A 16,582-nucleotide genomic window follows, 5' to 3' on the forward strand; every position below is an offset into this window, starting at 1 on the left:
TGCTTAATCTTGACAGAGCTGACCCTTACTTGGTCATAATTTGGTTTTGGAGGGACATCTGCACAGACTTTTGCAGGCTCTGACACAAGCCCATGCGCAGACACAAGCCATCTACAATCAGGAAGCCACATGGCTGTGCTGACACTGAGAGATGAGGCCAAAATAAAAGCAGAGCAAGGTGTAGCACATCAATATTTGCTGTTTTCCTATGCAGCCTTAGCTCCTGGGCTCAAATTGGAAGAGTTCAGAAGAACATACCCATTTGTTCCATGCCGCCCAAATGAGTTATGCAGTGGGTGCCTGTACTCGGAGACACAACATTAGATTGCTAGGCTCATATTAGGTTTAAAGAATATACACACACCAAAAAATCGGTGAAAAACAAAGATAATTTTGTACCTAAAACTGCTCAATGCCATTTTTTTAACAACTGCACTGTTGGACAACTTAATAGAGGTTAAAACAGCCTTGTATGATCTTAAGCTGTAGTCACATTTCCATGGTCTTCTACATAATTTAAAAGATGTTTTATTCATCATAAGTCAATACAGTCAACCCAAACATGAGTTCATTTTCCCATTATGAGAAAATTGTGAGATTGCAGAAACCTATTAGATAATTTACTCTACCTCCCAGACAATAGAATCATAGAATGCCAGGTTGGAAGTGACCTCAAGGATCATCTGGTCCAACCTGTTTAGGTAATACTATAGTTTATGTAGAATCACATGGCACATATGATTCACAAGGCAGGATGGGTCCAAATAATTTATTTGACATTGTTTTATTCAGTGTAGTTTGTAAGATTGTAAAGATCGCAGTTAAATCCTTCTTTTAAGTAAGATGTTTTTCCTGACATTCAAGTCAGGCCTTTCCTCCTTGTGTTGCCTCCACTGTCCATCTTAGGCTGGCAGTTCTTTGTCACAGTGCTATGGGGGTAAATTGTTGCTAGTGCACTGGAGGCCTGATGGCTCTGACATTTCTAAGTGAGCACTGGGTAAAGAGCAGAGTTGAAAGTCCAGTCCTTCTGCAAATTGTTTCTCCCTCTCACGGTTTCATGCAGTCCACATTTTCAGGTCTCTTACCTTGTTGATGAGGCTGGGATCACTCAGGCTGCTCTCGTCATCTTCTGAACTCTTCTGTTCCTCATCTGATGTGACAACCTCCGTGGGTATCACAGAGACTGAGCACACTTTGTAGGGCTCGGTGTAGGCACTGCAGAGGGGAAGAACAGACTAGCTTAGTGGACTTTGCTTTAGAAAGGTCTCTCATTGGTGATCTGAATATGCCCAGCTCCAAATCCCAGACATGGGATCTTGTTAAACCTTTGTCTGCTGAATTTGAGGCAGTCTTCCAGATTTAGTTAAGATGCAGTTGCTCACAAGCTCTATTCAGGCATTCCTTTAATTCTGTCTTTTATATGAAGTAGGCAAAGATCTTGGTGTCTTACTATGTCGTGCCTCCTATCAATCATTCTAAAATCTCTGAACTTTATCCAGTTATCCTTTAGCATTATTCAATTTACTAACCACTTTAGCACCCATTCTAGCTACCAGCCAGTTTTAGTCCTATGCTTGGTACTGCAACATGAGACTCAATATTCCAGTACTGGCAAAAGAAGTGCCAAGTGGTAACACCCATCTATTCCTACCTGACTTTGCTGTGTTTACATTTAAGGATTAGATTAGTATTTTAGACCACAGTATCCTTCTGGGAGCTTATATGCAGCTTATACACCACAGTGGCCCCAAGCTTTTTGTATTTCTAAGGGTAGGTCCCATGTTCAGATAACAGGGCGAGTCCGTTGTCTTTAGAAACAAAATCTGACATCTCCATGTGTTCCAGTAGACATCTTGGCCAACCAGCTCGCTCTGTAATATGGGCCTGGCTTACTCAGTGTGTATGATTTCTTTATTTCTTATTTGCTCTGAAACATTATTAATTTGCTTTTGCAGCTCTGCCTCATCTCATTATTTGTTTATCTCCCACCTGGGGATCCTAGATGTGAACAAATCCAAAGCTTCAAAGCCAATGCTGGAGTGATAGGAGGTGGGTCAGTGTCAGTGGGAGGGCAATGAAGAAAGAGACCCCCAAGGCCATATTTCCTTTTGGAAAGGAAAGTCCCAACATACCTGCATTCACTTCCAAGCTGCAGATAGGGCTGTGTCTCCCCATGCATGTGCGGCTGGCAGCCTTTCTGTTATGCTGCCAGCTTTTCCCTCCTGTGCAGAGTCTGGGGGCTCTGACAAGCTGCTTGGCGTGTTTGCCATGGCTGGGCAAAGGGCCAAGCAGCGGCGCTGCTCCTAACCATTGTCTTCTCCTGCTTATTATTACTGTCTGCAGCCTTTCAGTGTGGGCGGCACCACCAGACTTCCGAAAACCTGCCTGGTTACAGCAACAGAGGCCTCATCACAAGCAAAAGCAAGAGCAAGGGGCAGGTTCAGCTCAGGAGGCTTATTAATAGTTTAGCCAGTCTCTCTCCTTATCTGCACAGCCCTTCTGCAATTTGTAATTGTTTGCCCCACCAGACGTGAAATTAAGGCGCACCCTCTGTTTTTCGCTTGCTCGCTGGTAAATGACTACTTTATGTTAATATAAGAACATATTATAATTTGGGAGTAATGCCTCAGTATATTAGTCTGGTAATCATTACAAATGGCATAATTGAAGAATCACACAGTAGAAAAACTTCTAGTATTGCTGAACTGTTGCATGGATTCTGTTCATAGTAGGCCTGCAGTCCAGTGGCTCTGGCTTGTGTTTAAAGAGAAGTGCCAGAATGTCATGGGTCTCATTGGCACATGGGATGGGCACAGGCATGTTGTGCCACCCTCTCCATCCTGCCCTTCTCCAGCCACTGCAGCAGCAGTCATGTCAGGTCTTCACTTCCAAGACTGTTCTATGTCGCCACAGAGCTCCTAGGCAGTACACCTTTCCTGATATCCAGCATGTGTCTTACTGCAATGAATCCACATCCTTTCATCTATTTTATATGCCACTGCTGGGCTCCTCAGTGCAAGAGAGACATGGACATATTGGAGAGAGCTCACATTTCATACTGGAGAGAATATCCCTGTCCTGGGATTTATTTATTTCAAGTCACATGTCCAGCAAGTCCTTCTCAGGCAGTGACATCCTTATTGCAAAAATATTAAATAATATTAACTGATCACTACAGTGGTGGTAATTAGGAGAGGCAATAGGATGACGAATAACCCTATTTTATTAAACCTCATTTATTTTCTTATATCTATTTGTAAATGATTTTTAAATTCATGTTGCGAAAGGAAGAATCATTACTGAAGGAAATGAAAAATTCAAATGCATTTAAAGAAATTAAAGGAAATGCCTATTAGTGCAGCATGTGTTTAGCCAGTCAGTTCCCTGTTATGGCAGATCATCAAGGCAAATATTGCAGCTGAAGTCTGAAAAGGGCAGAAAAGGCATGATATCTGCTAATAATATCCAGAGCCTGACAAGGCAAGGTAACATAGGGATAATCACATTCACACTCTGAGACATAAGCTGTTTGCCTGCCAAGGCCAGAAAGGTTTTCTTCCTCATACCACAAACATTTAAACTTGAATTTCACTCTTCCTTGCATTGGTGTGGGACATGATACAGGAGAGAGGAAGAGGATTTTTGGTCAGGTGTGTAAGGCTTTTGCTCTGTTCTAACAACTTCAGGGACAAAACTCTTCCACCTCCAACCATGGCTGCTGGAGGTGCTCACTAAGCAATGGTTTGGGTTTGGGCTCCATCTCAGGTAATGTTCTCTGGCCTAGCGTGAGTCAGTGTTAAGTAGAGGAGGGGTAAGAAAAGCCTGACAGTGAGGCTTAAAAGCCACGTCCCCAATGTTGTGAGACGGATGGGCTGCTCTTCCCTTGAGGCACCTGCACAGCCAATCCATCTGTCAGGCTCAGCTGCCTGCGCCCCAGGGTGCACTGCTCTCTGTGAGCACCGTTCCCGATCCTGTGTCTTTACACCACTGGAGTAAATAAAGCAACAGTAAGAGCTGGACAAGCCTGTCAACAAAAGAGCGTCCTTGGGCCCCAGACAAGTGGCACACCCCCTCCCTGCCCTCTAACGAGCCATGGTGGCCTCAGCTTGTGCTCAGCCTGGCCCTCCCGCCCTTGTCCTGCATTTCCTGTAAACAGGGAACACTTCCTCCCCAGAGGGGACCTGGCAATGAACTCACCAGAGCTGACGCTCTGCCGTGCCGCACCCAACGCCCCCCGTGCCAGAAGGTACAATGGGGCGGCTGATAATACAGAATAGGCTATTAGAGGCAGCTCTGCCCTTCATAGACTCCTGAGCACATTATTTACATTGCATGTCGCCCACCACTGAACTGCTGCTTAAATTAAATCGTCAACCTCACAGGCATCCGGAACTCATCTGTCCAACAGCACCAGCAGAGGTTTTCCTTAAGGCATCAGCACAGCTTTTCCTTCTTATGCTTCTTTTTTCTTTCCCTTGCTAAACCACAGCCCTAAACCACAGGTTCTCCAGAACCCAGTCTCTGGTAACCTCTTTGCCATGTTGAATCATTGCAATGCTTGGAAACCTGAACTGAGTGGGGCAGAATGAAAACCCAAGTGCTTGACAGTGATAAAAGTCTCCATTTTGAGATCTGAAAACTCTTCTTCCTGCTCAGACCATGAAGGCCACGCACCTGCATCATACTGAAACTTTCCATACTGCACATCTGTCGAGGGACCAGAGATAACAAGGAAAACGTCTTCTAATTATCAGGATGGGTTTAAAGTTATTTGCTGAGCAACCTATAGTTACAGCACATATGGCCTTGGACAATTAAACCACCCAGTAGTTTTGCCCTATTTTCCTCTGTAAAATTACTTATCTTAGTGATGGTCTGATGTTGGATACAGTGGAGTAAAACTTGGAGGGATTCACCCTGACTTCAGTGGAGTCACTTCATACTTGTTATCTTTGAGCAGAATAAGACCCTCTGATTTCACCCTGAACCCTTATTCCTCTCATAAACGGTGACAGAGTAAGCCAACTACCAAGAACTGCATTCAGGAGAAGGAAAAGCTGTCTCCTATAAGAAGTGACCATCAGCTAGTCACTTGATGGTCATCTCAGAGTATGAGAAATACACCTCTGTGGGGAGACAACTGTCTGGGAAGCAAAGCTGAAACCCCCACTGTTCTACAGATTCTTTGTTGTTATCTTGGGCATGTTTCTTAACTTCTTTGTGCTCTGGCTGTCATTTGTGTAAAGTGGTAAATCCCAGAGCAATGTCATGTTTAAAATACAGGTAAGACTGAAGGCTTTGGATACTACAGATCCCTGCCAGCGTCTGAAACTGAACTCCTCTATCCGTCTCCTTTGGGGCATAGTTTGGCTTCTGTTCCTCCTGTTGACTGGAAACTAACAGGGTTTTCACTATAATGGTCCAGACATTAAGTCAAAGAGGGATGGGTATTCCCAAAGTCATGCTCCTTCTGTTAAGGCACAGAGTAATGGATACACTCTTGTAGCCAAGCTGAGATACAGAAGTTTAGCTGAACCATTTGTTTGTTAGTGTTGCTGTTTGATCCTGTGGGCTGGGGGTGTTCTTGAGTTGCTTAAGGAACACTGGAGAAGAGCACCAACAATGGAAGATATAGGCAGAGTTACTTGCAATTTATCAAAACCTGCAGATAGACACTTCAGAAAAAGGCTTGCACAAATCACTCTGTGGTGGTTTCACAAATGTGGGGAGGCAGAACCAAGGCATGTCTGTAACACACAGTGGCACAAGACATGGGGCTCTGCGGGTGCGCACATGCCAGAGTTTCCTGGTGTGTGCATAGTCCTGCTTATCTTTGCAGTGTATTCTGCAGCCACTTTGTGCTGTTTGCTTTTGTGAGGGCACTGGTCAGGAAGACTGAATCAATGAATCAGAAGGAAGAGCAGTGCAAGGAAAGGTAGCGCCCGTATGAGCCATGGAAAAAGCAGTGAAGCTGCCTACTTTACAGATTTGAAAGCATTTGGGTATGTTCTGTTACCATCTTGTGTTGTGATTCTCTGTGGCTGCCCTCTGCCTGCTGCATCAAGGCATGGCTGTTCATTCCCTACTCTGGGAGTGAAAGTACATGGGTAGAATGAGAGACGTAACGGGAGTGATTCAGACACTCTCAGGGAGGTGTCTGCATGACTGACAAGAGGAAATCACTGACTGGCTCGGCAACCACTTTGCAGATTGGCACTGCTTTGCAAACTGTGATATTGAAGCCACTGGCAAAAAAAGGTTGTGATGGGTCAAGAGGTAACTCTTAACCACTTGGAAAAGACCTTGTCTGACCCTATACCATGTAGCGTAGCATGATTCTTTGCAACTCATGCACTCTTCTCTGCCCTAAACAATGAAATGAAAATCAGTATCTTTAAGTAGGGGATACTCCAAGACTTTCCACCAGATCTTCAAAACTTCTCATCATGTTCCCATTCCCTACAGTCCCTGGCCTGTCAGAGATTTCATGGTTCAAGTGATGCTATGTTTATTGACGTGAAAAGTCCTCAGATACCTTTTAAATAGCATCCTGCTATAGTATTGCTCTTCTTTAAGCTTTGTCATTGATTTAATTAATTCCCATTCACCCTGCTTTTCATCTGAGACATTTAATTTTACACAGACTCTGAAAGTTGAACACTGAACTTCTTCACAGCTTAAAGCAGTGTTGAAAAAGGTATTTTATCCACCACATGGAGAATGGCAAACTCTGATTAGGGTTGTTAGTTGAGTTGGTTGTGAACTTTACGAGGAGACAACTATTTTTCTTTGCTGCAACATCTGAAGCTTAGAAGTTTATTTTTGAGCCTCATAGAACTGCAAAGAAATAATTTCAATGTTCTAGAATTGAAGTAGAACTGTGTCCATTTTTGGTTGCTCTGAGACCAAAACCTATGTGCTTTTCTTTCTCCCTATGGTTGGTGTTTTAGGCACCGGGCTGTGAGAAACTCAGACTCTTAACACCTAGTGCTTACTGATTCTAAGTGATCTGGGATGAAAACCAGACCCAGAAGAAGCAGAGACTGGGATTTCTGTATCATATGCTACAGTATATAGGAGTTTCCCTTAAACTTCGTCAAAACAGATATATCATTCACACAGAACGCTTTTGTGAACGTTTCCCTCTTGGAAATATTTCAGCTCTCTCTATTTTCAGGTGTCAGCCTGAACTATCAGGGCAGTCAAATCATAAACAGCTGTTCAGATCCTCAGAGGTACAAATCAACAGAGCATACCACTGTACCCCAAATGTGCAGCTGGCATAGTATCATTCCCTCATCCAGATTCCACTTACATAGACACTTTTCTGACAGTGACACATTTACCAGTATTTTTCTGACTATGAGTTCTGGATCCAGTCAGAAAAAGATGATACATTTCACAAAAATAAACTGATGGCATTGCACATATCATAGATCAGTGATCAGGGGTATGTTACTGATTATTCTTTCTTTGTTTATTTCTGGCAGGGTAACCTAGTCACTAAAACTTGGAAACAGAGTCTTTATGTTCTATTTTAATTTTATTGCTAGTTCGTTACTCCGTGCTTTCCATGGAGATTATTCGCAGTAAGTTCAGCATAATGAAGACCATGCTGCCCTGCAGGACTCTTAAGATGGAAGAGGAGTTTTAATTTCTATGTACTAAAAGGATCAGTTGCTTTATCAAGACCATGCAGCCAGATCAGGGAACAAGCTAGGGGAAAAATGCGGTGAAGATAAGATCAGAGGGAAACCTGTCTAGATTACAATAGTAATGCTCTCTATTATCAGCAACAACAACAAAACCCCAAAAAACCAGAACAAAGTATTTTTGACTGGAGTGAGACTTGGTCAACTCCTCTCTTGGCATTCTCAGTGCTCCTCCATCTATTTCTGTTGCTGAGAGCCACCAAGGAATTTCTACGGATTGTACCACCTCTCTTACTGACCAAAATGTTCATCATTCTTGAGGGCTGTTTTCATAGATTGTCATCCCTGGCCTAAGTCTCTCCCTCAGAAACTTTCTGAAGCAGTGGTAGTTTGTGCTAAATGTATTTTAGCCTCATGCTGAGATTCCCAACATAGTTTTGCTACTGGGAAGGAGCTGGAGTTTTAACAACGGATCCCTTGAAACCGGCTGCAAACTGAGCTGCCTGTTGCTCCCAGGCCAGCATGTGCTTGTCCTGTCACTTGGTCATGATGTAGGAAAACATTAAAAAAGTGTAACTCTTTTGCTTGCATCACTGCAATAGTGCTTCTTAGTGCTCTTACCAGCAAGGGTCAGTGACCTCAGGCAGTGTGTCCAGAAGGCTTCCCTGCCCCTTACAAAGACCAGTCCCGAACAAAGCACTGCCCCTTCTCAGGGGCTTTAAAAGTTCCTGAGCTCCTGCATGCTGGGGCTGCAGAAATACCTCCCTATCAGACAGGCAGGGAGGTTTGTCAGCTTTTCCTATCAGTTTTCAGAGAGATCTGTGGACGAATGAAAGGAACTGATCCTACTGAGAAACATCTTATCTTTATGGTTGTCCTTCCAGCAGGGATTCCCTTTGGACTTGAAAGCACATATCAGAGTTGAGACTGAGCTCATCGGCAGCCTTCCCAGAAAAATGAAGCTCTTGGAATTCTAAACTAACCATGACTTTGTATCTGGCTTTTCTTTCCTACTGTTTAGGGGGAACATCAAGTGAACTGAAATTTCTTTTGTTTCAGAGATTCACCCAGTTCTTAAAGCAGAATATTTCCAGAAGGAGAGAAACATAACTGCTAATATGTAGGCCTGAAAGAAAGTGCTCAGGGGCTCCCTTCTGTCTCCTACGGTGTCAGTTTCAGTTCCTAGATTAAAATTAGAGCTGGCTGCAGTTTTGCTTGGCTGAGGCTTTTTTGGCAGAACAATCAGGTTTGGCATGATTAAAAATTGTGTAGATTTGTGATGTTGGACTGGAATTAATCTATTAATTAATTCTCCCCTCTCCCCCAATAATTCTAGAAAATCAAAACTCTTAATTCTGCAATTTAAAAGTATGTTTTAATTAAGAATTTACTTCAGTGTCTGTATCTTTTTTTTTTTTTTTTTAAACTTGTAAATAAAACTGGCAGAAGAAATGCTGGGTACTACACAATACCTTTTTTCTCCCCCTTGGACTTTGCAGTTAGGCAAATGTATTTTATATCTCTTCCATGCACTGAAGCCATGTTTTTCCTTAGAACTCCAGTTAAATGGCAAGATAAATTGTTTGTCCAGCACAGATTAAAATGTTTTGTTGTTTTTTTTTTTAAATGTCTTTGTCATCTTACTGTTCATTACTCTTGCTATGGCATTTCACCCTGGGTGCATGCACTGTGCTGTTTTTATTTCACTGGCATTGTCTGGATTTTTTAAGCCAGACAATGTGAAAGCAGAAAGTTTAAAGGAAAGACTTTGAGGTGCTCAGTTTTAGCCTGCGTATTATCCTTATCTATTTAAGAACCAGAAGATTTGACTTGAAGGATTGAATTGTACTGTGTGCAGTCCCTTGCTTCTGAAGGCTTGTTTGGCTGAGGAGACCTCTGCACTTTTATCCAACTCGCAGAACTAATACCTTAAATGTAAGAGGATCAACAAGCCTCAATGAGAAACTTGCATCAGAAACACCAAATTGGCTAAGAGAGCCACTTGCCGAGAGAGCCCATCAGAGAGATGTAGTGGATTAATATCCTAGTTTTTGGCCCAAATTTACTCAATGTATTCAAGACATTAGGACAAACTTCCAACAGACTGAAGAGGTGGTTAATTTGAGACATCTAAGAATGGCTGGATGGAGACTGATGAACTGACCCAAGCAACTATAAGTTGTCTCAGTTGATAAGCACCTTAGCTGTATTTCCTGAGAAAACATCCCCATGATACTGATAAAGCTGGTGTAGCATGAGTCAGTCAGAACACCAAAAGATGTTCACTGACGATAGGTCTAAATCTACTTGCTCTAGGCCTTTGAAGGATAGTATTAATTAATCCCACCAATTACACAAGTGAAAGGGTCCTTTTATAAGCTCTTTAAGAGGGGTCTTGGCAAAGCAGACACAGCCTCTTAAATATGTTCTTCCATCCATTAAGTCTAATTGGTCGATTAAGATAAAATTAATTGTTGTATGCCATTGAACAGCAAATCTTTAAGGTAGTTTTTACATTAACCTCCCTTGGGTCCTGTAAATGAAGAGTTCTTGTAGGATAATTAAAAATGCACTTTATGTTATAAATAACTTTGCTGGATGGCACAAGAAACCATAAACAACTAGGTTAGGTTTGCATTTAAAATGCAATGGCATTCTGTTGCTTTTGTTGTAAATCTAATCTAGAGCTCTTCCTCGTATCATTGAGCAGTGGATTCTGGAATGGCTGCAGATTTGTGATATGCAATCTCTCATTCAGTAAATCTTCTCAGTAAGGCATGGGGTGGGGGCGGGAGAGGAGAAAGACGTGCATAGAACATTAATTGACAGTAAAAGGCCTCACTATTTCAAACAGGCTGCATCTTGCCAACCTGCAGTCTCATCACCCTGTCTGCAGTACATGCTTTATTCTCTGTGGTGCTAGCAATGCTTAAACCACACCGATATCACTGCTATGCCCCATTAACATAATCCAGGGCAAATGTGCAGTATACAGCAGACTCTCTTCTTGTGTAACTCCGCTGACCTATATTTCTGATTCATAAAATGGTAACTGAGAAGACAAAGAAGTCTACCCAGGCTTATAAGCCCTCAGGACATGGAGATGGCCACGTGTACCCATTCTCTGCACTGTAGTTTGATCCGAAAAGTAGCCATAAGAACGGATCCTAGCTGCTAATAAAACCAGCATCTGCTGAGGACTTGGGAGCATTTCCTACATGGGACCATGATTCCTCAAAAACAAAGCCAGGATTGGACCTCAGCAGCTGAGGCTGTGCTTCATCTCTGGTGTGTGTAGGACTGTGGGGTGCAGTGCAAGCTGTGCTGGGGCAGCACACTGCCTTCCTGATACCTGTACTGTCCCTCCACATCTGCATCACCAGCATGAACCAGGACAAACTGGTCCATGGATCTTGGGAAAAAGGAGAAGAGTTATGGAGCTGCTGTAGGATTGATACCTAAATCCAGACAATATGCTAAAATCTCTCCTTCAGTATCAAGATTATGTTAGTGGTACAGTCTAGAGACACTTCTCAAAGGTGCTAGTTGAAAAAGCTCTGCCAACAAAGAGCATTTCATAGCTGTCTTGCTGTCCTTCCTGTCTTGGAATGACAATTCTCCACTCCCAAAAGCCTGACAATAGGAGGTGAAGCATGCCCAGACCTGAGCAGCAAGTGGTTATCTCCTGCAGTCTGGTCCCTGTCTCTGAGCAGCTGGAAGTCCTGCATTAATTGCTGTCACCTCCTAACTCCCTCTGGCAATTCAGACAATACTAAAGTAAACAGCAATAAAGACATGACTCATGTCAGAGCTGGATGTGGCTATTGTCAAGAATTTCAATAGGATGTGCACAGCCTGAAGTCAGGGTATCTGGGATCCCTTGCTCTGCAATGAACTCACAAAACTTTCTTGCAGGTTTATGCTGCAAAGTGCAACAACTGATAGAAGCTGTTGAGATTTTATTTTCCATTGTGATCACCAGATCACAAGTGAAAATGTATTTTCCTCTTGTCTCTAGGCTCACTCTCTGACCCTCCTTTCCTTCCCTGTTACAGCATTTTTATGGGACTTTCTGCCATCTACAAGTTCCAGCACATGTTCCACATTGAGATAAAGAAAAGTTATGTATAGATTTATATATGTAAAAATGTTTAACAATTATTTTTCTTTAAAAAACCTCTCACAATACTGATGATCACCATGTTTCTCCATGGCTTCAGCAGAATTCCATACAGTGGACCCATACAGGTCTTTAGGGGACCTGAGCCCTTTAGCAGACCACTTCCATGCTACCTTCAAAATTAATGTTATCACTAGCCCTGGGAAACACCTGACCTATAAATAGGAAATTCTTCTGCAAAGCTTCTCACCAGTGCTGTGGGTGCATGTTACCTTATTGTAGGCACAGACCAAGGATTTATGGGGCAGAGAATCATAGAATGGTCAAGGTTGGAAAACACCTTCAAGATCATCAAGTCCCAGCTGTCCACCCTACAACCCCCAACCACTAAACCATCTTATGAAACACCATGCTACCCATTTTTTTAACACCTCCAGGGATGGTGACCTCACCTCTCCCTGGGCAGCCTGTTCCAAGGCCTCACCACTCTTTTCTGTGAAGAAATTGTTTCTAGTATCCAGCCTGAACCTCCCCTGGCACAGCTTAACCCAATTTCCTCTTGTCCTGTCACTGGTCACCAGGGAGAAGAGGCCAACACCCACCTCACCACAACCTCCTCTCAGGTAGTTGTAGAGACCCAGGAGGTCTCCCCTCAGCCTCCTCTTCTCCAGGCTGAACAGCCCCAGCTCCCTCAGCCTCTCCTCATCAGACCTGTTCTCCAGACCCTCATCAGCCTGGTTGCCCTTCTCTGCACCCTCTCCAGCACCTCCATGTCCTTCTACCCTGTGGTGCCCAGAAGTGCTCCCAGTGCTCGAGGTGCAGCCTCACCAAGGCTGAGTAGAGGGTAGGATCACCTCGCTGGTCCTGCTGGTCACACTATTCCTGATGCAGGCCAGGGTGGTGTTTGTCTTGGCCACCTGGGCACACTCTGGCTCACGTTCAGCTCCTTTTAACCAGCACCCCCAGGTCCCTCGCTGCTGGGCAGCTCCCCAGCCACTCCTCCCCAAGCCTGTAGAGCTGCCAGGGGTTGGTTGTGGCCCAAGTGCAGGACCCGACATTTGGCCTGACTGAAACTCATGCCACTGGCCTTGGCCCATTGGTCAAGCCTGTCCAGATCCCTCTGCAAGGCCTCCCTGCCCTCCAGCAGATCAACACTTCCACCCAACTTAGTGTCATCTGTAAACTTGCTGAGGTTGCACTGTGTCCCTGCATCCAAATCATCAATGAAGATGTTAACCAGGAGTGGCCCCAGCACTGAGCCCTGGAGACATCACTCCTGACTGGCCCCAAACTGGATTGAACTTCATGAACACAACTCTTTGGGCCTGGCCATCCAACCAGGCTTTTATCCAGCAAAGTGTGTGCACATCCAAGCCACCAGCACCCAGCTTCTCCAGGAGAATGCTGTGGGAAACCTTGTCAAAGGCCTTGCTAAAGTCAAGGTAGATAAAATCCACAGCGCTTCCCTCATCCAATAAGTGTGTCACCCTGTTGTAGAAGGAGATCAGGATAGTCAAACAGGACCTACCCTTCATCTGCTGGTACCTCCCCAGTCAGCTAGGACTGCTGGTAACTGATAAAAAGTGGCCCCACCAGCTCTTTCAGCACCCTTACGTGCAGCCCATCCAGCCCCATAGATTTGTGCACATCTGCGTGGTGGAGCAGGTCACTGACCATCTCCTCCTGGATTGTGGGGGGATTGCTCTGCTCCTGGTCCCTGCCCTGTCCCCTAGCTTAGGGAGTTTGATTCCCTCAACAGAACTGGTCCTGCTACTAAACACTAAGGTGAAAAAGTAATTTAGCAACTCAGCCTTTTCCTCATTGTTCATCACTATGTTTCCTCCTGCTTCTAATAGGGGATGGAAGGTCTCCCTGGTTTTTCTTTTGCTGTTAATATATTTATAAAAGTAAAACACATTTACAAAGGAATAGGATACTGAAGAGGTGATCAGCTTTCTTGATTGTACTAAGCTGAGAAGTATCTGATAGGTCCTATATGTCTTGAGAATCAGGGGAATGTTAGAGCCTTGGTAGTAATTTGCAGGCACGAGACTGCAACTCTAGAGACTTGCTAGGAATTATCATGAGCCTTGGAGTAACTGCACACAGCACTGGAATCCCCACACTGTCCCCCCTGGAATTCACTTGACAATCAAAGTCTGAGGAAATCCTGCAATTGTTTAAGTACAGTAATCAGACTGAGGCTCTTCTAGCATGTATTGATTGACATTTTATGCAGAAGGATATAATAAGGTACAGCAACATGATTTTTTAGCTTATTTCTCATTAATATTCAGCACCACTATAGGATTAGCTGTGGAACTGCAGGTATACCTGCAGGTATACTCTTTTTATTCTTCTCTTCTCCCTGTCTTTTTTCCTCTCTGGATTTTAAGCATCTTAGCAGAAAGAAGGATTGAGATCTAGAGCAAACGTGGAAAATAAAAATTATGGACTTGAGTAGAAAGCAAAAAAGGAAAATGAAATTCTGAAAACACCCAACAGGTGCCATTTTCCTCACCATGTCTAAACCTTTATAAAAGACTATCCTAAAAGCACTGAAGTGATCCTGTGTCAACCATGAAACGAGTGTTTGAGGCTCCTTTCCCATCCCCTTGATAATCATCCCACTGCCATATACAGGGCTTGATGCTCTGACTAACTGGGTTAGTGAAGCTATTCTGACATGCGCCAAAACACTTAAATTCTAACTGACTTCCACCTGATGAAAGTTTAGCCACTAGCTTTTGTGAAATTGCTGTGATTTGTAGCAGTTGAGGGCCAAGGCAACGCTACAGGTTACAATGTCCCAGAGGTGGGCACAGCTGTCTTCTGCTTTCAGCCTGAACTACTGGGTTATGTTGCTTTGCGTTTTGTAGTGCAGCTCTTCAGAAAAAATGAGCTAGAAAGTGACTTTTCAAAAGCAAATGAAAACTGAGTCTGATTCAGGCTATCTGGACTGGGGAAATATCAGGGGAATTTTTCGCAATTCCACTTAAGTCCCAGTTTTTCTATGCTGTACAGAAGGCTAATGATGATCTATATTGTCATACACCCAAAATGGTTAAATTATTAATACCAGATAGCTAAATTGCAGCGATACACAATAATTGCCCTTCAGGGGCAATATTCCCAATTCTGTTCTGGCAATGGTAATTCTAAGTTAAGATGTATTTCTATAACACTTGTGTTATTGGACTTTTTCTATAAAACATGATTGCTTCTAATTAGAAATTATTGGTTTAAATCTACTCCACATGGTCTTTCCTTTTAAGCAAGGAAATTAAACAGTGAATCTTCTCATATGTCAATTTCTGTCAGCCTACCCTCCACCCCCTTCTCCCCAGCCACACACAGTAGTGGAGGTTCCCAGATTATTATAATCTTTCATAGCACTCTCACATTCTGTTCTCTGAAATGTAATAAAAGACTTGTATTTGCCATTCATCAAAAATGTAGCAATTCCATAAGCTATCAGGAGATGCTAAATACCAGTGCTCTGCAGATGAATGCACCAAAGTCCATAGGCTGAAGTCTCATATATATTGCAAGGGTTTAATCCAAGACACTTTCACTTTCAAGTGCTTAAAATAAGCCTTAGGATATGAGCAGGCTGGAGTTCAAAGTAATTTTTATTGCTGTGTGGTTGTGGTAGAGCTGTGTTTGATTGTATTCATATTAGAAAGGTTAAATCCATTGAGATATTTTAGGCAGAATTGCATTAGCAGGAAATAAAACATCCATGTCCATACATCACATGTGCATGTGTAAGTAGGTTCATCTACATGTACTTGTACAATGTGCTTTGTGATCAGACCATACACTGTTTCTCCAGCAATATTATGCCATGGGATGTGTATTACCCATTTACCTTTTACCAAAGCTTTTCAGGCATATCTTTGTCCGAAACATCCTGACAAATACAGCAAATAACAGCTGTCTCAGCAGCAATGTACATGTACTGCTGTCTGCCTGATGCGCTTCCCCTCCACCCTGGGTATCTTGATAAAGGGCTTGTTCAGGAGCCCAGCCTTTATTTCTCCCCAGCAGCAAAAACTGCACGAACAACAAGCAGCAGACTGAAAAAATATGTTCACGCCTTGACCTTGAGACTTCCTGAACCAGTTTGGATTGGCTCTCTCTTTGAAACAACCGGCTTCCACAGGAAATGCACAGATGGGCCCAAGTCACAGCAATTGACGTAGTTTTAATATTTTTAACTTGGTTCTTCAAGAACTACCTAAAATGGGCGGTGTTTGGTGGACACAAAAAGCTGGGGAGCTTTTCCAGAGCTCACGTCAGCGTGCTGGGCACAGGGGGGCAGAGCAAGCCCCACTGGCACCACCTGCCCAGCCCAGCCCAGCCCTGCCCTGCCCAGCACAGGGCTGTGCACCCCTGATCCTGCTCTGTGCTCCATTGCGTTCCAGGGCCAGCACCACCGAGGCTGCAGGCAGCCAGCACCTTCCTGGAGCTAAGCCACAGGCCTGTGTCCCACACACCTCAGCTTCTAGTATAAGTGGATCCACAGCTAAGGATTGATCCAACCTTTTTCCCCATGTCAGGCTCACCTCTCCCACCCCTGCCAATTCTTTCCTCTCTCAGACAAAGCGCTGTATATTATGCCTTAGAAATGGTTGAAATGGTTTGCAAGACTGATTCAGAGTTGTTAAAGGAAAGTTCTTATACTCCCTGTGTCTGCAATATGGAAAAAGGGATGTGTGAAATGCCCATGCTTTCTTCCATCCACAAAGACGGGGGAGAGGACCAGAGAAAATAAATGCAGCAAAGAAACAGGGGTATTAAATCTTTA

The 16,582-nt window shown here is 43.7% G+C and overlaps 1 protein-coding gene and 1 long non-coding RNA gene across 4 annotated transcripts in view; one reads left to right on the forward strand and one right to left on the reverse strand.

Moving 5' to 3' along the window:
- The window catches only part of LOC127388153 (uncharacterized), a 145,247-nt gene that overhangs the window by 52,046 nt on the left and 76,619 nt on the right, over positions 1-16,582 (forward strand). The gene's annotated exons all lie outside the window — the stretch shown is intronic.
- FGD5 (FYVE, RhoGEF and PH domain containing 5) overlaps positions 1-16,582 on the reverse strand; it is a 78,834-nt gene that overhangs the window by 47,748 nt on the left and 14,504 nt on the right. For all 3 annotated transcript variants that reach the window (XM_051627321.1, XM_051627320.1, XM_051627322.1), the window contains exon 3: positions 1,086-1,215. In XM_051627321.1, the coding sequence (XP_051483281.1) occupies positions 1,086-1,215 (130 nt within the window). The remainder of the gene's footprint in view (positions 1-1,085; positions 1,216-16,582) is intronic.

The sequence above is a fragment of the Apus apus genome, chromosome 9 (assembly GCF_020740795.1).
Source record: "Apus apus isolate bApuApu2 chromosome 9, bApuApu2.pri.cur, whole genome shotgun sequence".
Taxonomy (NCBI): domain Eukaryota; kingdom Metazoa; phylum Chordata; class Aves; order Apodiformes; family Apodidae; genus Apus; species Apus apus.